The following is a 26,872-nucleotide window of genomic DNA, read 5'->3' on the forward strand; positions in this document are numbered from 1 at the left end:
TGTCTTGAGCAAGCGCTATCTATGTACCAATTTTTCTTGCTTTTTCTCTCTTTTGTCTGCAACTGAATCAAAGGTTAGTTTTAGATATCTCTTGGTCTTTTCTTATAATCACATGGATAAATCAAATTTTTTTCACCCATGTTGGCAGCATGTTGGTATACCTGATTCTCTTATTAGTTCTAGAAACTTTCTTTTCAACCAATTTCATATTTTTCTTCCTAATTTCAGTAGTTTTTGGATATTCAGTAGTGGGTGTCCTAGTTTTCTACAAATATTACATATATCTTTAGAGGAAATAGTTTCTTTATGAAAAGCTATGTCAACCCTCTCATATTGAGTCCTACTACTCAGATGATTAACAATTCTAGATGAGTTGGTCCATCGGGTAGCTCTTTCAATATCAAGTTTTATCCTAGAGTTCTCTTGAGTTAGCTTTCTAACCTTTTTTTTTTGATAAAATAATTTATCTTTTCTTTGTTTAAGTTCAGACTCAATTCTTTGATGATTTTCACTCATGGCTTCTTTTTCTTTTTCAGTAATTGACAACTTTAAATTTTCTGATTTTAGATCCAGGTTAGATGAACCAAGTTGACTGACTTGTTCCTTTAAGGAGCAATTTTCTGTATCAGTGACATTTTTGCAGGTCTTAAGATCAATGTAATCAAACTTTAGACTTGCAAAAGAACTGAATAACTGATCCCTATCTGATGTGAGCTCATGAAAATCATCAATCAATGCATTCATCGAAGAAATTTGCCTTTTCATAGAACAAAAATGCAATTTATCTTTAAAATCAAGTAAACTTGCCTCAGATTTTACTTCTTTTTCTTCCATGTCTGAGTCACCTATAGACATAAGTGCACTTTTATCAACTCCATTATCATTAGATTTTTCTGAGCTTGATCCTCATGCAGCCATCGTAGCAAAAGATTCCTTCCTTTGGGAGTTAGATTTCTCTATTAACTTTAAATCTTTTTCAACTCTTTCCTTTTCCTTCTCTATTTCCCACAATGGATAATTCTTGATCATACGATCTTTCTTCTCACACTTGAAATAACCAACTTAAGACTTATCATTGGAACAACACTTGTTACTTGTTTCTTTCTTGTCCCGTAACTTTTCTTTCTTAAAAAATCTTTTAAAGTTCTTGACAAGCTTTTTATCATTCAAATTTGATTATTCTCTGTCAGACGCCTTTAATGCCAGTGACTTACCCTTAGTTCCCTCATCCTTTTTTAAGGTCTCCATATTATCTCATACGCATCCACAAGAGTGTCCCAAATTTATTTTGCGATGGTATAACCTGAAATCCTATTGTATTCATCTATTTCAAGTTCGCAAATAAGAATATACTTGGATTTTGCATTCTTTCCAAGCATCTTAAAGTCAGCCTCAGCATACTCATTCTTTTCTTTTAATACGTCCTTATTTTCAGCATCCTTCTTCATGGGATATTGAGGTCCATCGATAATTCTATTTCAGAGTTCATAGTCAACAACTTGAAGGAAATCTTTCATCCTTTGTTTCCATCTTGAGTAGTACTGTCCATTGAACAACAGAGGCATATTGATGTCTTGTCCCTTGTAGTATCCAGTAGGTGGTGTAGAATTCATGTTTGATCTTATCTTAAGGTGTTAGGGATCATTTGTTTGCACTTAATGGAGGTTTAAATTTGAACGGTTCAGATTTCAGACTATTAAGTGAATTTATTTTTTATTAAGATTTTAGCTCTTAATAGGTCTGAATAGGTTTTAATCATTCAGATCTAGAATCAAGTATTAATAGGTTTGAAGAGGTATTCTGGTATTGGATAATATTCACTGTCACTCTATTCATAATCATCAGTCATCACCTCTGCCACCGCCATCATTGTCAACCACCTCCACCATCGACAATAAATATCGCTACCAACCACTATTGTTAACCACTACCACACCTACTACCTCTATTATTCTAATTATATTTACCGTCACCGCCGCCGTCACCACCACCACCATCATCAACCACTACCGATCAATTCCTACTATCGACCAACTCATTTATCACAACTAACATCACCGCTAACTATGACCACTAATACATCACAACCTTCACACATTCTTCGGCGGCCACCACCATTGTCACTAGTAACGCCATTTCTACCATCACTTCAATCACTATCATCGCTATAATTAATCTCTACTAACAACCATCTCCATCATTACAACTAACATCTTCTTCAACTAGCACCAACACATCGTCAATCATCATGCATTTATTTTTCAGCCATCACAATTAACACCTCCAACTACTAACATTAAGCAACGTCACATCACAACCATCACCACCACTATCAACCGTCACCATCATAATAGTCCCTATAATACGAACTATCACAACTATCACCACTACTATTATTAATCACTAACATCAATCATTATCACCGCAACCACCATTATAAACCATCTCCACTATCACTAACAAACCTAAATATTTTTTTTCAATCAAATAATAAAATTTAGTTATATTAAATTACATACTTTTCTGATATATAATTATTTTTATTTGAATTGTACTTTTTATTTTATTATATATACAAATAAATTTTTTTTGCAAATTCAGATGTTGAAAATCAAACAGTCTTAATCATTCAGTTTTCAGATCTAGAGACAACATTTTAATCATTCAGACGTGCATTCAGATTCAGACGTCTGAATCTTAAAAAAAATAAATGCAACCTTAGCCTTCACAAGATAACCTGCTTAGATACCAATTGTTATTTCTACTTATCCTAAAAATGCTTGTGAGTTATGCCCGATTTTGCCTATGGATGGATCAGGTTTCCTAACGTGTTCCAACAGAATCAGTAATGAGCACGATAGTTTTACATGGAAAATACCCGACTTATAAAAAGTGTACAAAATCATGACTTGTACCTCTACAGAATTCAACCCTAACTTCACTAAATACAATGAGCCTCTCAACAAAAGATTACAAAAATTATAAACTGTAATTCCTAATGTTCAACAATCTCCCAGACTGTTGAAACCTACTTCAAGTTTCCCCACTTCAAAATCAGATTATAAAACTATAGCAACCCGAGGAACTAACTCTAATTCCTAAAAACACACAAACCACCCAAGGTTTATTTTTTCAAGTCGTTGAATTATCCCAACTCGAAAACTAAACTTCTAAACCAGTTTGTAACACACTGGCACTAAGAAAGCATGAAAATTACAACTCAATAAACTTCTTAATACATATTAACTAGAATAGAAGATTGTTCAACACAAGAATGAAACAGGTTCTATAATTTGATTCTTCAATTTGGTTCACTGTATTAGGCTGCACTTCGATATCTTGGCTGAACTCTCTCAAATATTATTCTTACTTATTTGCTCGTGTTCTCACTTTTTTCTCTTAGTATTTGTGCATGAATTTTGTTTTGAAAGTACTTGAATATTTATAACTTCTATTGATCTTCACAATCAAGTAGAGTTTCAACTCCACAAGGACTCCCATGTTTCTTGGACTCTCTTCTTGAGTGTTGTAGTCAAACACTAACTCTTCTTTTTAGCACATGATGATCTCCTAATGTTTATCTGAAGTAACATACTTGTTTTCTTTTATTTTTGCTTATATGAATTTATTCACAAAAAGTTCACTTGCAACTTGAACTCTTTTGAAGCAGTTTTTCATGAACCAACTACTCTTACTTGTTCTATAACCTTTTGTCAATCATCAAAACTTCACAAGTCTTAACAGTAAAGAAATAAGAGAGAGTTTTCACTTACACACTTTCAATAATCAAGAAATAGACATCATATTATAATTTTAAAAGGGAAATAAGTTGCACAAATGAACTTCCAACGCATAGTGAAACTTCATGATAAATGACAGTACATGACATTACTGAAGTCTAATTCATTTTTTTTAGTTAACCTCCATAATATCATTAACGTTTTTTTTATTAAAATTTAATTTTAAATCACTAATTTTATTGAGATGTCTTTGATAAAATTTAGTGGCAATTGGAAATAATTTTATAAAAAATAATGTTACTCAATCCATACTTAATTGAGCTTTGTTTATAGTAAGTTTTTATAAATTCAATTCATACTTAATTGGGCTTTGTAAGCTTTTAAATGGGAAAGGACAAAAATGACACCTAAAATTAAAATATTATTTTAAAAATAGCCCCTAAAATTAAAAACCCGGTAAATAGCTATTTCATACGTTTAACTCGTCTGAAACTAATCTCAGAAAATAGCCAAATGTTTAATTTCTAATTTATAGCGCATTTATTGACCAAATAGCGACCAACTTTGGTAAGCCTTTTCCTCTTCTTCTTCTTTTTATTTTCATTTTTTATAGTTGTCATTTTACTTATTTTCTTTTTTTTTTTTGTTTTAGCTTTTTTTCTAGTTTCATTTTTCCCGTTGGTTTAGTACGAAAAAAATAATTGGCTCTTTATTGTTTAAACAATCAAACATACGTTTGTAGTTATTATTTTCTAACTAGTTGATGATGTTATTTATTTTATTTTTATGTTGTTATATAACAATGATATAATTTGTATACATCATAAAAAATATATTTTGTACAATAACTTTACGCTTTATATACCCATTCTATATGACAATTACATAATTTCTATACATTCTATACAATCTTTAGTTACAATTATTGTATATACTTGCACAGATTTTCTCTGTAAAAGGTGTATTTATGTGGTATATATACCGTATCGATGTGGTATAAAAGCATATCAATCTAGTATAAGAGATTATCAGTTGGGTATATGGACACTGCATATGCATGCATAGGTTTTCCTTCTCTCTTGTTATAAAAGTGTATCAATGTGGTATAAAAGAGTATCAATTGGGTATAGGGACTGCATGTGGTTACATAAAATTCCCTTTCTCTTTTTTAAAAAGTGTATTAATGTAGTATAAAAGTGTATCAATATGGTATAAAAGTGTATCAAGTGTATAGAGACTACACGTGTCCAATGGGGCCAAATGGCTAAAAAAGAAAAATAAATTAGGCTGACTGGCTACAATTGTCCATATTTTCAAGTTGTGGGCCATTTTTTAAAAAACTAAAATTTACATATATACATAAAATAAAGTTACTTAATTACAATAAAATCCCAAACTAATTATATAAATCCCTTTTTTTTACTTTCTCTCTCATAAACCTTATACATCTAAAACACTATATTTTCTTTCGTATTTTGCTCCCCACCAACTCCCATTACAAACCCGATATTTTCTCCATATTTGAAAACCCTTTTCAAGTAACCTGTACTTGGAGGTTACTAATTTGTAATTTTTGAAGCTTTAATTGATTTTATTGATTCACTTCTTTTTTTGTTTCAGCTTTACCACTTTAAGATTTTTTTCGTTTATTCTCTGAATGCATGTTTGTTTATATGAAATTACTGTATTTTGCAAGTATATTCAAGTTTCGTACTTTGATTTTTTCATTTTTCTTCATATACTACAAGTTAGATTTTTTATTTTATTAGTTTGTAGTTGCTTCTGCTTAATCGATATAGTGTAAAATTGGTAATGGATTCTCGTCCTAACTTTAGTTTAGGACTTAGTCAGTTAGATTCTAAATAATTAGATATTTCCATTGATTTTGTTCCTAGTACATTTGATTACAAAGAACCCAATTTCGCAGAGAATCGTTCAAAGCATCGAAACGACCCGAAAATAATGAAGAAATTGAAGGAAGCGTCTAGTTCTAGATTGATGAAGTCAGATTCAAAAACGACAAGTAAAAAGAAGTTTGATGATTCCGGTCGACCACGTCTTCCGAAGGTATTGATTATACATTATACTTTACTTACTTTGAAATATTAATATATAATATTTTAGAACACATTAATTATTTTGGTACACTAATGTATAATCTTAGTATTCTGGTATATATTTCTATATTTTACACATTGGAAGTTCTTATTACATATAAGAAGCATTTTATCATTTTTGAGGTATTATACGGTTAGAAAGTCTTCATATTGTATAAGGTGCCATTATACAATCTAACAAGCTTATATGTCTTATCTGTTTAAGGTGAAATGTTTAGTCTGACATCATACATTGCTTATTTCGAACCTAATGTATAATATTATTATTCTGATATATATTTCTTTATGTTATATATTTCATGTTCTTATTATACATAAGAGGCATTTATGTTTTATGTGGTATTATACATGTAGAAAGTCTTAATAGTGTATAAGGTATGATTATACATTCTGACAAGCTTATATGTTATACATGTTTTAAGGTAAAAATGTGTAGTATGTAACATTATACATTACTGCATTTTATTATTTAAATGTATAAGTTCCCATCAAACATGTGTAACTGTTGTGTAATTATTGTATTATTTTATCTTTTCAGGGCATGAAATACCGTATTAACAAAGTCCCGAGTTCACCCATTGCATATCGGTAGCTTATGCAACCGTGGTTTTGGTGAAGAAATAAAGATGTATTTTGGAGAAGATGTTTTAGGGGCATTTAGAGATACAATATTTGGAATTTTTCTCAACTTGCCTCAGTGCAATTGGATAGGGCAGGTTTCAAAATGCATTCTTATGCTAGAAATTCAGTAGGATATTAATGACGAGATTTATGTGTGGGTGCAGGGAAAGATCCTGAAATTTATGATGCTTGAATTTGCCATTATCACCGGTCTTAAATGCACCGGTGATATTGATGAGTATATATATACTTCATCGGTAAAATCCGCTTTGATGTCGAAGTATTTTCCTAACTCTGGAGGTGGAATAACTAGGTCAAAACTGATAACAACTGTGAAGACGAAAAACTTCGATAACTCTGAAGATGCTCTGAACTTGACGATATTATTCTTTGTTCATATATTCCTATTTTCTCAGCATCACAAAGCACCCATCAGTTTAGCTCACTTCTAGATGGTCGAGGATGGTCGGTACAGACACTTTCCATGGGGAAAGATTACATTTAAAAAGTTGATGAACTCCTGGAAGCAGGATTTCAGAGTCACAAAACAGTTATATTCATTGGGTGGAACACCACACGTTCTAAATATTTGGATGTTTGAGTGTTGCTCTGAGGTGGATAAAAAAACTACTTTGCAACTAAGAAACATTATCCCAAGAATACTCAACTGGTATGTGGAGTGTACCAGGCCTAAGTATGAATCTTTTATGTCTGGCATGTTCAGTAAGGTAATTGTATAACCTATTACTTATTTTTATTTTCAAGTCAATTTATTGAAGCGCTAATACTTCATTTTGAAATTAATTTTTTTAGTATTCTTACAAGAATTTACAACCTACAAACGAAGAAGTTCGTACTTAGATTTGTATTTCTCTGAAGATTTTGAGATATTTGATCCAATATTTGTTGCTTCCACATCTGTTACTCTAACATTGAAAAGGTAAGCCGATGAAAATCAACCGCCCGTTGTCACTGTCGCTGAAGACTTTGATGATTTCAACACTAAACCTACGCGGGAATTTCTAAGAAAGACTGGTTTAGCTTAACCTTTATCACCTGAACAAGCATCAAAGAGAAGAAAGATAATCATGTTTTAGGAAGTTAGTCCAGGGGTGACGGATGGAGAGAAATCTACACCTGCTCCTTCAGTACGTCATGTGTCTGGTATGTTTTCTAAAAACCAAGAGGAATTAATAGATGAAGGAAAAATTGGTATGTCTCCTAAGTGTGGCCAACTCAAGTCTGTTCCTTCATCTTTCACAACGCCTCAAGGGACTTCTAAGTCTACTTTATTTATGGAGCAGATAAAGACTTACGTCAACACATATGTAAGTTAACTTTCTTATTCACAGTTTTTCCTTTTTAAAAGCATGAATTGCTTTTAATATTTTATTTATTTCTGTACATTATAAGGTTGATAAGAAGATTGCTGAGCTGAAAATATTAATCTCCAATATACCTGCTGAAGTCGTTAAAGCTTTGAAGAAAGAAGAAAACAAAGAATTACCGGTATAAATTATTATTTCGATCAATTTTCTATTACTTTGATTAAATACTCATACATTCGTATTATTCATTTTATATAGGAGGAGAAATTGTTGATCAACAATAAAGTCCAGAAGACGGATCGAAAAAATATGACAGTCCATATAAAGAGGATTTGCTGTTACTTTTTGTCAATTATGTTGGTGTGTTATTATAAATCTGTATAATCCCTATATCTAAACTTATTTTTATTTAATTTTTATACAGCATGAAGATGAGGACAAGGGACCAGTCATTAAAATTATAAATGATGAACCATCAGTACTTCAACCTTTGGAAACAGAGATCCAAGATTGTGCATACACGAATACTGAATGTCCAAAAACAACTGACGTTCAAAGCGAACAGAAGGTATATTGAATTAATATTACGAATGCAAATATTAGTTATGTAATAATATTTCCGAATCACCTTTGATATATATAAATGTTATGTGTTTTCGAATGTATTTTGATGTGTATGATTGACATTATACATATATATGATATGTATAAATATAATTGTACATTCACACACATGCCTAACAGATATCAAATTGTTATCACTGCTATAAAACTATTTTTCCTTCACCATTATATTACTTTGATTAAATGTTCACACATGCACATTGTTATTTTATATAGGATAATAATATGGTTGATACTGAAGAAGGCCGTGAAGAAGAATTGAAAAACACGCACAGTACTAATATGAAAGATTTGTCGGTGTATTTTTGTCACTCCTGTTGGTTTGTTACTCCAAATATGTATATATAAATGTACCACATGTTATTTTTAGAAACAAGATCATAACGTTCTCCGCTGAATAGAAATATGTTATAACGCTTTCATTGGGGCTGTTACAGTATCATTATACATTTATTTGAATGTATAATAATATGTTATACATTACTAATAATTCTAGTCTCTTCAACAGAATGAATGTTCTTTATGAATATCCTCATACATAACTATGTTATTTACTATTGGTTATATAATAACATTTCTGAATCACCTTAGAAATATAAAAATGTTATGTGTTAACAATTGTGTTTTGATGTCTGATATTGATCTTATACATATGTAGAATATGTTAATACATTCTATTGCAAGCCTTACAGATAACAATTCAAATCACTGTTATAATTTTTTTTCTCATTCAACTTTGTCTTACTTTGATTAAATGTTCAGGCATGCTAATTGTTATTTAATATAGGTAAGCATATGGTCAATAAAGAAAAACGTCTTGATGAAGATTTGAAAAAATAGCACAATCCTATGATGGAAGATTTGCCAATATTTTTTTGTCACTTATTTTGATTTATTACTCCAAAACTATCTACATAAACGTACTAGCTATTTTTTTTTAAAAAGGATCATAATGTTCTTAGCTGAATATCAAAATATTTGGATCTTTATTCTACCATGATTTCTGTGTTTGTCGTTAACTCGTATTCTGCACTAGTAATATTGGTTTTTATGAATATTAGGTGATGACGACTTTGTGAAAGGATACGAACTCATTGTACTCAATGTTAATTGGGGTTGTTATAGTTTCATTATACATTCAGTTGAGTGTATAATATTATGTTATACAGTACTAATGATATTATACATTCATATGCAAGCCTTACAGATAACCATTTAAAATCATCGGTATACATTTTTTTATTCATTCAACTATGTATTACTTTGATAAAGTGTTCAAACATGCTGATTGTTATTTAATATAGGATGGGCATATGACCGATAAAGAAGAAGATCGTGGTGAAGAATTGAAAATACAACATAGTCCTGGTATGAAAGATTTATCGATATTTTTTTGTCATTCTTGTTGATTTTTTACTCCAAATCTATCTACATATACGTACCAGTTGTTTAGGCATAATTAAAGTTAAACATTCATAAGTTTATTTTACACACAACACATCCATATGCTTGCCTTTAGGATATGTCGGTGGTACAATAACGGAGTCGGTTCAAAACGCTGTAGATGCACTATTATTTGATTTGTCAACACCTTCAACTACAAAGACATTGGATGTTGGTACACCAAATATAGTGACTGAAAGCCAGTGGATGATTCGCGACAGTCAGTTTCCACCTGATTTTCCAGTTGCTTAAGTTAGGGAGCGTGAAGCCATAAAAGCACCTCTAAAAAGGGATCGAAAGAAGTCGAGAATTTTCAGGTCACCATACATTACAAAATTTGATTCTAGCTCTAAGGATGAGGGTAATTCCGATACTAAAGAGAAGTAGATGTATGCTTTTGATGTTGTACCATTTACCAAGAATTGCCTAACCAATTGATCCTCGATTACCCTCAGTGATTTGAAGTAGGGTTATTCAAATATCATGTTGGCAAGTAAGTAATTTTGAAGCTTTTTTTAATTTTTGAGAATACTATGAGAACATAAATTTTTGTGAAGTTTAATCCTTGTTAACTTTGCAGGAAACAAACGAACAATTACTATCTTAAAAATGCTCCAGGATTAGGCTATCCTCACTTGAACTTTGTCGTTGCACAGGCACAGTCAAAGTATTGATTTTGCTTGATGTCGCAACGCAAAATATGCTGAAATGCTGAAGTAAATTAAACAAAATTAGTTTCATATCATAAAGGTGGTTATTGCTCGAAACTTTACTATAATGCCATATAATACATGTAACTATTTCAAGCTTGTGTTACTTTTAGAATCTGCTATAAAAACTAACATCATACATTTGAAAATGATGTATAGTTATGAAGTGTTATCTGAAGTACTATTACTTAAATTGAAAGCATGCATAACTGTTAATATTATGTAGCATATTGTATCAAGTAGAACTAATACAATTAATGTCTATTTCATACATTACTATCTATGTTTAATAAATTTTCATTCATGTAGCATATTTTATTATTATATATCTAACATGAATGAAAATCTTATGCATAATACCATGTACCACTTTTTATTGTTAGAAATTAAACATTAATACGATATTATGTATGTTTTAATTGGTAGGAAAATGTATTTATTATTACAACATGCACTACTATATTACATCATACATAGAAATTTTTGTATAATTACATATCATACATGTAATGTCAATAACTCATACATTAATGTGATTGTGCAATACATAATAATAACTAAAGAATATGTTGTTTACTTTCAGTGTTTTAAATTTTTTACTATTTTTAACATGTAGTACTTAGATGTGATATTCTACCACTTGAGAAAGAAATCGAAGCTGCAACAGTGTGATACTTATAGATATACAACAACCAGCTGCTTCTTCAAAACATATATCGATAAGACATATAGCCGATATTATCCAGCAGTTCAAACAGATCAAATATCCATGCAAGACGACTATGCAGAATCTTATGCTATGGCTAAGAATGAAGACGCTATTACAAATATAATTAATAAATTTTGTATTCCTGCAGAATTATCATGGCATATGATTGATGAGGTATATGTTCCTGTTAACTATGGCAAAGAATTTCACTGGGTATTGGCTGTAATTGTGTTGAAGGAAAGAGTGACGCATGTGTATGACTCATTGTCAAGTAAAAGAAAAAGTGAACCACCAAATGAAATACAAAAGTTAGCAGTGATGCTTCCTACTTACTAGTCAGACGATGTTTTTTTTAAAAAGATAGAGCGAACTGACTAATCAACATTGGAAGCGTACAAAGGGAAGCTTGGTCAACAAACTAGTCATATCATTCACAACCCATTTGATGTTGAATACATTCAAAATATTCCACAGCAAACGTCTGATAATTTGTAAGTGACTTTTTGTTTATTTTTTTTAAACATGTATAATCATGGTTTAATTATTGAACATACTATTTCTTTATTTTATTATCAAATCAGGGACTGTGAGGTCTTTGTGGCTGCATACGCAGAAATATTAAGTGAAGGGCACTAGGACAGCAAGAGCATTTATGTGATTTTGATGCTGGAAGTCAACGTGCACGATATGCTTTATTACTATGGCATTATGGGATGACAAAGGCAGAGAAAGGTTACACGAGTGATAATGATGATCCTCCTCGACCAAGGAATAGTTATTCTCAATCAACTGGTGAAAATGCAATTGTTACTTTAGAGTAGCACCTTTTTATATTATTCTAATTATTTTTTAAAGTGGTTGATGTTAAACAGTTACATACATTATTGTTTTTTGGATGTTGAATTTTAATTTACATTTTATGAATGTCCTTTTTGTTCTTACACATATTCATCTTTTGAAGAACTGTTTTGCATTTATAATTTCATACATACAACCCAACGTATAATCCATACTCATACACATAACACATAATGAAAAGGCTACTTAAATTTTACACAATTTTTATTAAATGAATCTGCCATTTCTTATGTTGTTTCATAAAAAACTGGTACAACCAGTCAGCTAACAACCACCGGTTTTACTTTAACATCATACATGTTATTAAAGTATAATAGTATATCATACATCAATTATATAAGAAATGTTATTGGGTAACCATGTAAAACACAGTATGTTACAACAACTATTTACTGTAATAATTCAAATTATATAGTATATACACATATATAACTATGTTATAATTATAAGTGATAATGTAACAAAATATGATCTTTGAAAATTGTATTAAACGATTATGAAAACGTTACATTGATTAATAAGTAAACATCATATAACAATTAACAATATAAATTAAAGTTCTTCCAGTGTATCAACAAAAAACAAGTAAACTGATTATTCAATTAAAACCAAACTAATCAGAAGCATTTACAACAATAAATTATCTTCTTCACGATTCCTTTGAAAAGTAGTCGCACATCCTACGGTTGTGGCCTACACGCCCGCATTTACCACAATGGTCTGAACTTGCAGTAAGTGATTTTCTAGATTTCAAATGCCTTCCTTTCTTTGACCTATCCGAAGGTCTTTTATCTTTGGGTGGCAGAACTTCTTCGTCGTCAACAAATTGTGGAATATTTCAATCCTTCATGTCTGACATAGGAACTATCGGGAGTTCATACGTCTTGACAATGGTGTTTGGCCTGTACAATTCTGAGCAATAACGATCATACTCTTTTACATTAATATTTTTACTCTTTAAAACGGCAATTGCGTGTGCACATAGTATTTCATCAATTTGATACCAGCCATAGTTGCACGTGCCACGATCATTATCAATAATGTACCTCTTTCCTGATTCATATACATAGTACATATAACTACCAACTGTCTTAACCTGTTAGAAACGAATTATTTAATACAGATAATAACATAAAAATTTATAACGAATAAAAAAGACATTTAATTACATAATTATTCTAATACATACCGTCATCCGCAAAGCTATAACCCCATTATCAGTCATAATTTCTTGAAATCTTCTCTCCGAGTGTTGTGTTTGTATAAGATGCAATTTCATTATTTTTACAATTTCATACAACAAATGAAATTCTAACTTCTTCAAGGAAACCTAAAATAGGAAGTTCTCTAGCCTCTACCAAGCAACCGTTAATCCATTCGGCTATATTAGAAGTCATCATTCTGCCTCTATTAACAGGAAAGTGACATCAAGATCATTTTTCATAACTAGCTTCTTCCAGATATTCCTTAATCCTAGGATCAACCTTACCAACCTTTGACATAATGTAATCAAAATCTTCTATTCTATAAGCTTTAGTCATGGAATAATAAAGGTCACTAAGTCTATCTTTGCTTTTTATAAAATATTTGCAAATATTTTTTCATAAATGTCAAATATAAGCTAGATGGGGACATTAGGATAAACAATGCTCACACCTTTTATGATACTCTCGTTTCGATCCAATACAACAAATATATTTTCTCGTTCCCCAAATGCTTCCCTAAATTGATGAAAAAATCAAGTACGAAAATTATCGTTTTCCGAATCCATAACACCGTAAGCTAATGGAAAAATATATCCTAAATAAAAATAAAAAATAAATCAAATTAATAAGTGTAGGTCAATAATATATGTACTACCTTGAACAAGTCTCTAATGATTTTATAATTATGTATTACATATCATCATACATGTTGTCACGCGTTCATGGCTTAATTGAAAACAATGAAAACATTTAACAGCATACATATTTATGAAGTATAACACTACATCGTATATTATAAACATACAGTTAAGGAATTATACATTTAATGATTGGTAAATGAATCAGCCATTAAACATATTATTGGTAAGAAAATATGAGTATTTATAATATTATACATACACCCTAACGTATAATCCATACTCATACACATAACACACAATGGAAAGGCTAATTAAATTTTCATAAATTTTGTTTCATGAATGTGTCATTTCTTATGTTGTTAAATCAAAAACTGGTACATCCTAAATAAAAAAAAATTAAAATAATATGTGTAGGCCAATAATTTATGTACTGATTTTGCAAGTCCATATTTTATTATACATACAAGAGCAATGCATAATCAATTCTAATAAATACAAAATGTACAATGAATACAGAAAAAAAATTTAAAAGTATTGTATAATACCTGCACCATCAAGAGTGCTTGCCGATACAAATGTTCCTTTGTATGGACTGCTTAAATGAGCACCATCTACAACTATAACAGATTGGCAAAATTCAAAACCCCTTATCACAAGATGTAAGGCAATAAACAAGTATTTAAACTCGTTATCTAATGGCTTATGCATCCGAATGTATGATCTTGGATAAACCTGGTTCAACATATAGGTATAACGGGGCATTTTTCGATATCCATCAACTGATCCACCTCTAAGCATAGCAATTGCCTTCTCTTTTACCCGCCAAGCCATCATGTAGTTAATATCAACACCGTAAACAACCTTTATCTCTTCAATTATGTCCGCGGGTGTGTCTATTCTCTTGTAATTAATTAATTTTGGTGTTGTAAATTCACTGACAAAAATTATTGTCGCAATCAAATTATTCAGTAATCTATCACTCAGACTGCATGTATGTTCCGAATCAAATCTCTTTATCACAAAGATTTCAGAATGATTCATAGAAGACGCCTTAAGGAACCACTTGAAGTCTTTGTTACGACATTGAAGTACATAGCTGCATAAAATTTAAACGTGTTGTCAATGTATTAACATACTTACAAAATTAATAATTCTATTAAAATTAATAAAATTGTCCAATTACAGTTTCATTATACATTCGTTCGAATGTATAATGACATATTATACATTGTTAATGCAACGGCTATTAAAAAACACAACTTTTGTCAACATAGCTACTCCTCCAAAACAGCTATTACAAAACAAAACATCCATTAAAGCATCAACAAATAAAGATAATATTTTTGTTCATTTCTTTGTTTGTCAGATCGTTTAGAAAAAGTGTTGAAGTCATTCGATATTGCATATTTGGCCATTACTGATACCAAAGTTTACTATCCTTATAGTGTTGGTTAACCTTTATTTTGGTGTTCTTGCAATCAGTAATGAAATTTTTAACTTTAAATTCTGGAACGTATAATGAATACTGATTCTGCGTTTCAACAACCGTTAAAGCAACAGAATCAGATTCACTACCTTCAATACACAGTACTGCCCCAGTTTCACTATCAAACTCGATATCCTTATTCGATTTGTCGAAAGTTGATATACACAACGAAAAATTAACAAGCTCCGTAAATTATTTCTTCAACTTAACGTAAACCTTCTCTCCATTATCATTCCTTGTGATAATTGGAGAAGAATTACCATCAACGATATATTTAAGTTTAATTTTTTTCGAACATCGTCAATAGTCAAATTTCATCGCGATCGTCGCAATCAATTTCAAAAAGTTAATACTTTCAGAAACAATAATGGCATCACTTTTGTATGATTTATAACTGATTTTCGACTCCCAAACACCGGAATGATGCAACAATATGGAGATGTTTATCTTTTTGATTTCCAAAAAACAAGAAAGAAGAAGACTTTTTTCTCTCTCAAGATATATCATCAATGATGAAAATTAACAGTACTGTTTAAGAGTTTTTTTTAAATTTAAATTTCAGTTACTATATTATCTCATACACTAATTAATTATAGGTATTTAATAGCGTAATTTAAGGATTTGGAAGATATTTTCTGATTACTTTTTTCTTAATTGTAAGCAAAACAGTTTTATCATACATCCCCACAATGTATAACAAACTCACCAATGTATGAGTATATTTTGCAAAACAGGGAGAGAGAAAATCTAAAGAGATTATCTATAAATACTTTTATATTAAACGGGATTTCTGTGCTTACACTTTTTAAAATGGTCAGCTCATGTCCTTTCCCCTTTTAATAATGTAGAAAACTTAAATAACAAACGTAAATATATGATTGCTAACAACTATGAGTTCTATTTTAGCTCAAACCAAAAGTTAGCAAGTGCAGTAAAATAAATAAGGTGATTAATAGCTTAATCACTCAAAATAAATGGAAATATACGAATATTTAAATATTCTAACCTTGACTACACATAACAAACTATAAAATTTTTAATGTAGTTTTCAAAAGAAAAAAAACGTAGGCTATTTAAAAGCTTCATCAATGCATTCAATTTTGAAGCACTAATAGCCGTCCAACCTTACCTTTCTCACACGAGGTTACGAGGTTGAGTAAGGGGGCGGGATGTTGAAGAGCGAAGCGAGCTGAGCTGCTCTAGCCTAGCAATGCTTTTCAGAATCTCGGAGTAGAGGTGTGCATCAGTCAGTTTAATTCGATTTTACGTGTTATTGGTTCGCTTTATCAATTTTTTATTTTTAAATATGCAAAATCAATAACCAACCAATAGGATATTTTCTTATAGGTTTTTGATCCTTAGCGGTTCGATTTCGGTTAACAAATAAGAAAATACTCATTAAATAGAAACAATAACAACTAACATAAAAAAACGAAATCTTTGTTGCCGCCAAAATCATACGCAATGCATTTTAGTTTACAAAAATCTTCAAACTTGAACTGAATGTTAGTTTGGAAAAAAATTGAATCCTAATTGTTGGAAGCTACTAAATGCTTCAAGCTTTTCAATACGAGTATACGACAAAACCCGTGCTTTGTACTGTGCTTTTATTTCCCTGAATAGGTGAATACTTATATATATATATATATATATATATATATATATATATATACTAGTCTAGCCTTGCACGTGTATATTGTGTCAGTTAATATATAATAATAAAAATAACAATTTATTTTAAAAAAACTTATTAATGTTACATGAAATGAAATATTTGTTTAAATAGTGGAAATTAATGTTATTATACAGATATAATGATTGAATTATCTTTTGAATGTGTAAATATGACATATTTTTCTTGGGATATAAGGTTTTATGTCCCCTTCTTTATATAGTTTTTTCGTCAATTAACAATATACTTTGAGATTTGGTGTCTCTACAATTATCGGTTCCTACATAATATATTTAAGTAGTCACAACTATAATTAGCTGTATAAACATGGATATGTTTATATAAACATAGAGCAGATTTTGAAATTTACAGGTTCCTACAAAAATATCAAATTAATATAATGATAATTCATTATTACACTACAATTGAGGAGCAAATTAAAATAGTGAACAAAATTTCGCTACTAATATCAAAAATTAAAATTATATATATTGATCTTGATGCACGGAAGCATATCCTAAAGAATAAAGCTATATTATATATAAGTATAATAATATTAGACAACTACTTATAACAAAAATAATAACAAAGAAAACTATAATAAAGTAGAAACAGAACGAATATCGATGGCGAAGAAAAAAAATAAAGTAGAAGAAGAACCAATAAAGATGCTGAAGGAAAAACAAATATTTAAGTGTTCATGTTATGTAATTAAATTTTGAAGGAAAAACATATATCTTGAAGAAAAAAAGTGTAAAATTCACGAAACAAAAAAAATTCTCGAGATTAAAAGCATACCTCGAAAATTTTATGATGTTAGTATTTTTTATCTCTATATATAAGAGAGTTCTAAATAAGAAAAAATTAATATACAATATTAATCAGTTTGAAAGTTCTAAATTTAATATCTCAAATAAGGAAAAGTTACTAAATTATTTTAATTAATTTTAAATTTATTAGAGAAATAAGTAAATTAGGCAAAAAAAAATTTACCAAATTTAAAAGGTACGTGAATGATAATAAATTAATAAACATATTTAGTTGGTTTTGATTTATTTATATAGTAATAAGTCTTTTAGTTATTTTATTATTTTTTGACCTTTTTAAATTTTACAAAATGTTAACTTCTTTTTTAAAAGGAATGTTTTTTTTTTTTTTTTGCCGAAAAAAGTGTATTATTAATTTTATTAATAATTCTTACCATATCTTTTAGTAGTACTTAATTTATAAAACTTACCATAAGGACTCTTTACTTTAAATTATAATAAATATAATTAAAATAATAATTTTTAAAAAGTGAAAAAGACGATTTTGTCTATTGCATAGTATTTTAATGAAGGGCAAAAAATTCAAATCACTTTTCTAAGGGTCTTCACACTTTTAATATATTACAGAATAGATTATAAATACAGATTATAGATATATATATAGGGGTAAAACAGTAACTTAGTGTATCTTTATTACCGATAACCCAATAAGCTAAAATCAAAATCAAACCGTTTACCCAATAAATCTTTTTTATAAAATCAATAAAAAACCGTTAACTCAATAATCTATTTTTATCAATTCGGTTTATCGGTCGGTTCAGTTTTTGCACACATTCCATTATTAATTTTTTTTTCCTTCACAGATATGTCTTAAGATTGATGAAATAGTTTTGAGTTTTAATCAATTTTTTGAGTGATTTTCTCTCCATTCACAAAAATTTATTCTTATTTCACAGTAAATACATGTCTAAACATAATTTTAATTTCAAATAACTTCAAATACTTTTTTTCTTACTCTTTCTAAAATCATATATATTTTTTGTCAAAAGCACCTATTTAAAAGGAGATGACAATCTAAAATTTTGGTTCCATACTTCCATTTGTTTTGGTTTGGCCGACGGAGGGGGGAACGTTTGAAAGAGGGAAAAGTGGGGAAAATTATTAAAGATAGTATAAAAAGGGAAGAGAAATACATGTGAAACATCTCAAATGTATATGACTATATGTTATAGGGCAAATTAATTCCACTTTAATCAAGGATAAAGGTTAATAATCGGAGTAATCGCCCCCATTATTTTTTTTAGAATTCGTAGTCGATATCCTGCCGATGATCACAAGATAAATCTCACTCTAGTATAATAACTCACAAACTACACAGAAAAGGTAACCACATGAGGTAAGCATGTACGATGAGTTCAAACGAGAAACTATGCAGAGAGTTTTGAATCTAAGACCTCTTCTTCAGCTAACTTGATCACCCACACCCATTTGAAAGACCATTTTTTAAATCAACTCGGTCACTCGCAGATAAAATGTTATTGTGAATAACATAAGAACTTTTCTAACCAATTTAGAGGGTAAATTATATATTTTCCCCCCAGAATTAGGTGGCCAAAACGGATGAGCAGAAACACCACCAAACAATAATTAAAGTCCATGATACTGTACAATTTTTACATAGTTGAACAAACAAGGGGTAACGTTTTTCTCCATCACGGCAAAATGACTTTTTTTTTCGATTTTCTATTCAGTGTTCGATACCCATATTGAAGCCCAATTAAATCCAAATTCGCATCGGAAAGTCCCACATTGGGGGTAAAATGCATCCTAACAAAGGTGATTCCGTACTCAGGAGGACTCGAATCCAAAGTTAAGGATGAATGAATACTTACCACTTTATCACAATTAAATGACATCCTTTATTTGGACCAATCTATCAAATCTTTACGACAAGTACAACCAACCACCAACAAAATTCTTGGAATTTTCTCATTTAGCAGAAACTTTTGTCATTTCTTTTGTCTTTATACGTCCAATTTTTGAGTCTTCTCATACTATAAATAGCTTCACTTTTGATTATAAGTTACATTCAACTTTCAACAACTTTGTGGAAAACATGATGAGGTATGTGAAGCTTTACAAATTCCATGGAAGCCAAGAAGATCATGAGTTGTCAAGTGGCAGCTGCTCTCAGAAGAATTATGAGTTAGCAGATCATGACAAGCAGAAGGTGAAAAGATTTAAAGCAGCTATGCAGAGAGTGATATTAAAATTTGAGTCCAAAAAATCTCATGTGGAAAAACCAGATCAAGTGGAGAAATGCAATTAATTTTGTGAGACCATCTCATCTGAAAAAGTGTATTTTTCACTCTATGATTTTGTATATTTACTCTTCATTTGTGTTTTTCATGCTTTACTATGGTGTAATGTATCTTTTATACATGGCCAATTATGTGTATGTTGCTGCAAACATGCAACACATTAAGAAAAGTGACAAGAGCCAAGAAATTGAAATTTCATGTTATTATGAACTGATCTGCTAATGTCACTAATCAAATATATCAAAACTTAAAAGTCTAATGGTACCGGTGAGGGTCTTCAACACAGTATGTATGAAATCGGTTTTCATTCTACATTCGCCTTTCCATCGCAAAGGAAATCTTATTCTTTACAACAGCAACTGCAGTAAGTAATACATGCATCCGCTCAAATTATTGGGGGTGAAGAACAGCGTTACAGTATGTACAGAACAAAAGATTATAAAAAGGGAAGGAAAAATAACAAAACCTTCTGTTTCTGACCTTTCACTTGTCGATTTTGTTACTACAGATCGACTATATACTCACACTTCTATAAGATCTAAGTGTATATATAACAGACATACTAGTAGCATGAAGCTATCAGCTTGATTTGCCACGCAGTTTAGCAGCTTCTGAGCTGGTTGTCGTCATGAAAGATTCTCCACAACCGCATTGGCCAGTAGCATTTGGATTAATAAATATAAACTCAGATCTGTTCATTAAATCAAGGATGTCAGTTTTGACGTTTATGAGACCCGAATAACGATAAAACGAGGATAATGAACGACAATAAATTGAAAGCAAGCGGGTATGCAAGTTAGTGCCACTAGAATTTAAGCAGTGAAGTACGGTGGATCTGTTTCACAAGGACAGAGATGAAAATGAATCGAATGGGAACAGCTAAGTTTTTGATTGCTTATCCCGAGTTTGGTCAACGTGGTTTACTTTAGAATAGAACTTGGATCTTAGCTTTAGCCTTCTTCTTTCGGTAGATGTTGAGTTACATAGAGATATATGGAAGTTGGAACCATAACCTGTAAAAGACAAAATATACTGCTCATAACAGTTAAGTAATTCACCTCCCAGACCACCTCAAAACCACCATCACTATTAACCAAAATACTACCTAACTAGAGACTGAATCCTATGACCAACATATGAAATGACCATCAAAACAGAACAGTATCCAATCAAGAGAAACTCCATTACAAAGCCGAGGGACAGATTAACAAGTTCCCTGCCGGAACGAAGAAAAAGATTGGAAGCTTGTGATATCTTCCATTTTCCTAATCAAAATATAATGTTCATATTCCTCTCGTGCTAAATTGCATGGAAACAAAGCAATGGGATCAAGGGTGTTTACTATGACACTGCAATAAAAGAGAAAACATATGTTGCTAAACTACAGAATCAAAATGGGAGACACAAGGAGGCCATCCACTATCCAGTCAACTGTTCTAGCAACCATCACAGAAGTTTATTTGGAGGAAACAAACAGAAAAAGGGAAGACATGAATCATGGGTGAAGTCTGTATAATTTAAAAGAATATTTTCTCATACTCAACTGTAGGAATCACAGATACTAAGACGAGATACAGTAAAGAAGGTAGATTGTATATTTGTTACAAGTGAATGAGATTTCAAATGGCAAAGAAGATATTGCATTATAGCTAGACACGACAAGCAAAAAAGAATCAGATAATGTAATTGCTATTCTGTTGCACCTTATTTTTCCTTGAAGTGTTGTGCTAAAAGGACATGATAGGCTCGTTAGAGAGTGTTACAACACAAGTCGCAAAGATCATCCGCGATAAATACTAAATCTAAGTCAATATTATTTAATAAAGCAGGCAGATAGCTTCAGGAGAATAACAAAAAGAAGCTTGTTTCTGCAGGGAAAAAGAGAACACTGCAGCTCACTTCAGCCTATTAAACATCAAAGTTATGTCATAATCGTACTGAGAAACTAAAAATTAACTTGCTTTAATATTAGCTCATAGAGATACTTAATGTCATGACATGAGACGGTACAGGAAAAACTGGGAAGTTAAACTTGCTTTAATCAAACTTTTACTGATACTTAATCTTAGTGATTTGACAGCTCTAGGAATAAGCTTATAAGAGCGATCTTAAGAAAAAGGTTACAAATTGAACGGCAACAGCCATGAATAAAATACATAATATAACTATACTAGTAGAATATAAAGCGGAAATACCATCTCATACCTGAGTTTATCGTCAACAAAGTCCATTTCGGTACCTATAACATGCATAAGAGCCTTTGGATCAATCAATATCTTCACTCCCTTGTCCTCAACCACCTCATCGAATTTTCCTTTATCGTCTGTACAAGGAAGGTCATTTTGGAAATCAACGACACATGGAAGAAATTTCACAGATGGTTTAACTTTCCTATGAGAAACTTCAAAGATGTTTTACTTTTTATTTAAGAAATATCACAGATGGTATACCAGTTATTAAGTTATAGATTAGGCAAGCTCTAATGGTAATAAATTATGATTAGTCAGCAGAGTAATCTGTAGGGACACACTAACTCTAGAACTAGCTCTATGCAGATGCTGATAGAAGGGTATTGTCGTATTGAAACTTTGAGGAAAAATAAATAAATGAAGACTATTATTGTGAACTCCTCTACACCTGCCACATGCCTGCACACACACATTTGATGAGTGATACACTTCCTTTCAAACGGGTAAAAAGAAAGCCCTTAGTTGTACATCATGAATCTTTCTGTGCACGGATTTCGCTCGGTGTGAAAAATTTTTAAATTATCAGTAGACTAATTATACATTAAGAGCAGCCCAAACTATGACAGATGTATGGCATTTCTTTTTTTGATAACCTAGAAATCCTGAAGACTGATGGCGCAAGGTCTGAAACTTGATGGACAATGGATCCGCTCCTCTACCCTTTTCCACTTGAATACCAGGTCTTTGTCAGTGACAGGGTTCAACCGATGACATGTTTAGCCAACACATCACGCACTATGCTCTTGCGACTAAAACAAAGCACTAAGGCCCAGATGCAAGATATTTTTTAGTCAGCAAATGCAGATAATTAACATTTAATAACAGGTAGCACAGTTGAAAAAAAAACTGGGAGGATGGCAAAGGAGTTTGGAAGATGGTATTCATTTTCCAAAATCAAAGTCATCAGTCCATAAGGTTAGGCAACATTGGAGTAGAAGTCTTAGATTTAGCAATGAGCAAACCAAGACAAGATATATTACTGCCATTCTCTCTGACTCTGTACTGATTAACTTTAACCCGACAAGGTAAATACTCCCTCCTTCACATTTGTTTTTGACACTATTTAACTGGACACAAAGTTTAAGATGTTAAGTTGACTTGTTTATATATTATATAGTAGGTACTGTTGAGTTCGACATGGAGCATATCACATCAAAGTTAAAAAGGATACATTGTTATATGAACTTGGAAGAGAGTTGGTTTTATATATATTGGGACAGCGGGGTGGATTTTATGCACTCTATTTGTAGCTGACATATTAGTTTCTGATATATGTTTAAGAAAATCATGTGAAATAAATGTTGTAAAATTGAAATTATTTGAGCTACAATGATATTATCGCTTTCGTAAATGACCTTAAAACCAAAAAGATCTACAAGTAAGAAAAAGTATTTCATACCCAGAAAAGCTCCAATGATTCCCTCTATCCAATACCATTTCTTCCCCTCCATCTCTTATGCTCTTTATCTATAACCTATTTCCTTCTATTAAAAGAAAAAAGAGAATTCCCAAAGGGTGTGGGATATTCGGAATGAAACCAAAGTTTCATATTGGGTTTTGAAATAACAACAACAACAACATACCCAGTATATTCAGTTTTGAAGTTAGAGAAGTTAAAAATTAATGAATTGTCCTCGAGTATAACCCTTCAAATATTACTTAAACTGTTCGGGATTCAGAAGTGGAGGAAATAATTTATCTTCTTATAGTGGTCAAATTGGAATATTACCAGATCACACCGCTATTGCTGGAGCTTTACATATAATTTATACCCAGAATCGAGTAAACTATCTTTCTTAAAATTTCAGAACCCACAAACTCAAAATCCTAGCTCCGCCTACGTATGGCGGTAGGTGGTACAGTTTCTAATACTCCTTTCATTTCCTGTCGCCCCGCGAAGAAAGACGCTCGGAAAGGTTCTCAAGATTCTCAATCGCTCTTTTCAGTGGGGAGGAACAGTGCAGGAAGGTAGCGAGACCAAGCCGAACCACTAGTAGAGTAAGCCCTTCCCACGTGTCAAGTTGAGTATGAATTAAATGAATGCAGCCACAAACAGAGAGAGATCAACAATGTGCCTTTGAGTTGAGGCTGTTGGAGGAGCAGAACAAACTAATCCGAGACGAAAATTTTTCCGAAAGCGAACTGAATGGAATTATTACTTTCAAAAATTCTTGCTTCAAATCAACAAAAGAAGGTCTATCTTCCCACGTAGTTGGTAGGTCAAGCCAACAATTCTCTCATCAAAGTGATAGCGAGTCTTTTTCCAGTTAGATTCTATCAATGGAATGAAAGAACCATCCCTTTCTATTTCTTAGTATCGCGATATCCAGGCCAGCTTGTGGGCACGTACCTTGACTAATTCCACAGGTTAACTTCTCCCTCTCACAAGCAACAAGTACCAGTAACTCTGTCTACCAAGGCTTAGTCAAATGGTAAAAAAAAAAAAATCACCTACTGTAATATATTTTTGTCTCAGCTCAAATATGAACTTGAGACCTCATATTTCTCCTCTCACTTCATTGACCGCTACGCCACACCCTTGGGTGCCCGTTTCTATATTATAACTGATCATCAATCATTATAATTATTTTCTGATATGCACTTCGACTAATTACACCTACCACAGATCATTACAATTAATTTATTTTTAAGCTGATTGTAATCTATTGCAAGTATCCTCCAAAATAAGAATTTACAATCAATTATTATAAATTTCAAATTCTACGGATAATTGAGAAAGCGTAATGAAAAGAGAGAGAGAGAGAGAGAGAGAGAGAGAGAGAGAGAAACGTGCCTGCATAATTGAGGGTATAAGATAAGCCATTACAGCCGCGAGATTTAACGCCAAGTTTAAGGAATGAACGCTGACGCTGCTCCAAAAGCTGGCGTACTCTCGATGCCGCTGCTTCCGTCAACGTTAACACTTGCTTTCTCATTTTATTTTTATTTTTTTGAAATATTTCTCAGCTTACAGTAATCAGAGGAAGAAGAAGAAGAATAGAGGAACTGTGATGGGTTTGGATTTGACCCGATTGGGAGTTCATGGGTTGGGACATGAAATGGATTAAAGTTAGTATACATGACATTTTGTGTATATGTTAGAATTTTTATAATATATTTAGAGAGTTGAGATTTTTTGTAATATTGAAAACATAAATTGTATAGTTGTGTAATTTTTAATTAAAATTATACTCCCTCCATTTATAAAAAAAAAATGATCTTATTTAACTTGACATGAAATTTAAAAAATAAAGAAAATCTTTAAATCTTATGATCTTAAATTTAAAATATATCAAATAAATGTGGAAAGTTAAAATAAAAAAACTATCAAATAAAGAAAGAAATAATTGTTTTTGAAATATACTAAAAAGAAAAGTAGAGGCATATTTGAATTGACTTTTAATAAGAAGCTTATAAGTCAAAAGTCATAAGTTGACATTATCTTACTTTTGACTTTTGACATATTTTGATACTTTTTGATTTAAAAATAAATACTTAAAAACACTTTTTTACTTTATCAAACACCATCAAAACGAAAAAAGTATTTAAAAGATAAAAATAAGTCAAATCAAACAGCTTATTCTTTTTTAAACAGAGGTGGTATCATTTATAGCTACATAAATTTAGTACATACATAATTCACTATTAATACATAATATATATATTTTAGTAAAATAAATATAATACATTTGAAACACTTATTAATTGTCAATATTGCATGCATGATTCACTTTTAGTATATAGTGTAATACATTTATATTGCATGCATTCGTTTTTATTAGAGAGTGTATTTTTTTAGTAAAATAAGTATATTATATTTTTAATATTTTTATATTATATGTATAATTCACTTTTAATATACAGTAATATTGCTATAGATATATTTAGATAATAAATAAAAATATATATTTAAAAACAATAAATATTTTATAAGAAGTACTCAAATAATTGATTTTTCCTATTGAGAAATAGCTACCGTATGAAGCTAAAGCGTGATACAATAAATATTTGTAGTTTAATCTTTTTCTGAATTTTGTACATAGTGAAAACTTTAGTGACTGAACTCTGTTTTATCTTATAGGAAAATAAGATAAAATTGATAATAAATTTTTGTGGTTCGATTCTTTTTTAAATTTTATGTATAGTATAGGTTTTATTACAACAGACTACTTTTTAATAAGGTTGTAAACAGTAAACTATTATGATTTGGTCTATTCTTAAAACTCTGCACTAGCGAAAGCTTTAATGCACTAATACCTCTATCTTTTTTTCATTCACAAATAACCGCTTTTTAATGGAGTAGTTACTTTACAATTTGGTTTTCACTACTTTTTTCTTTTAGCCTCTCTCAAAAACATATTCTTTTTTTGGTACTTTTTAA

The 26,872-nt window shown here is 30.8% G+C and overlaps 1 protein-coding gene across 2 annotated transcripts; it reads right to left on the bottom strand.

Moving 5' to 3' along the window:
• Window positions 1-20,532: 20,532 nt before the first annotated feature.
• Window positions 20,533-25,575, bottom strand: LOC107851425 (iron-sulfur assembly protein IscA-like 3, mitochondrial). 2 transcript variants are annotated; one of them, XM_016696426.2, is made up of 3 exons: window positions 25,286-25,575; window positions 22,448-22,565; window positions 20,533-20,933 (listed from the first exon to the last, which is right to left on the bottom strand). In XM_016696426.2, the coding sequence occupies exons 1-3, from the start codon at window positions 25,425-25,427 to the stop codon at window positions 20,822-20,824; spliced, it is 372 nt and encodes a 123-aa protein (XP_016551912.1). In that variant the 5' UTR covers window positions 25,428-25,575; the 3' UTR covers window positions 20,533-20,821. The 2 variants fall into 2 exon arrangements, with proteins under 2 accessions (XP_016551912.1, XP_047256815.1); XM_047400859.1 differs by lacking the exon at window positions 20,533-20,933 and adding an exon at window positions 21,161-21,255 and having other exon boundaries at window positions 25,286-25,552.
• Window positions 25,576-26,872: the final 1,297 nt, after the last annotated feature.

The sequence above is a fragment of the Capsicum annuum genome, chromosome 12 (genome assembly GCF_002878395.1).
Source record: "Capsicum annuum cultivar UCD-10X-F1 chromosome 12, UCD10Xv1.1, whole genome shotgun sequence".
NCBI classification, from domain to species: Eukaryota; Viridiplantae; Streptophyta; class Magnoliopsida; order Solanales; family Solanaceae; genus Capsicum; species Capsicum annuum.

Coding starts and splice junctions, on each gene's coding strand:
- LOC107851425 (XM_016696426.2), bottom strand. CDS start 25,427: ATGAGAAAGCAAGTGTTAACGTTGACGGAAGCAGCGGCATCGAGAGTA. Junction 22,566..25,285: donor TTATACCCTCAATTATGCAG/GCACGTTTCTCT, acceptor TTCCTTGTACAG/ACGATAAAGGAAAATTCGAT. Junction 20,934..22,447: donor TTTGTTGACGATAAACTCAG/GTATGAGATGGT, acceptor TTTAATGAACAG/ATCTGAGTTTATATTTATTA.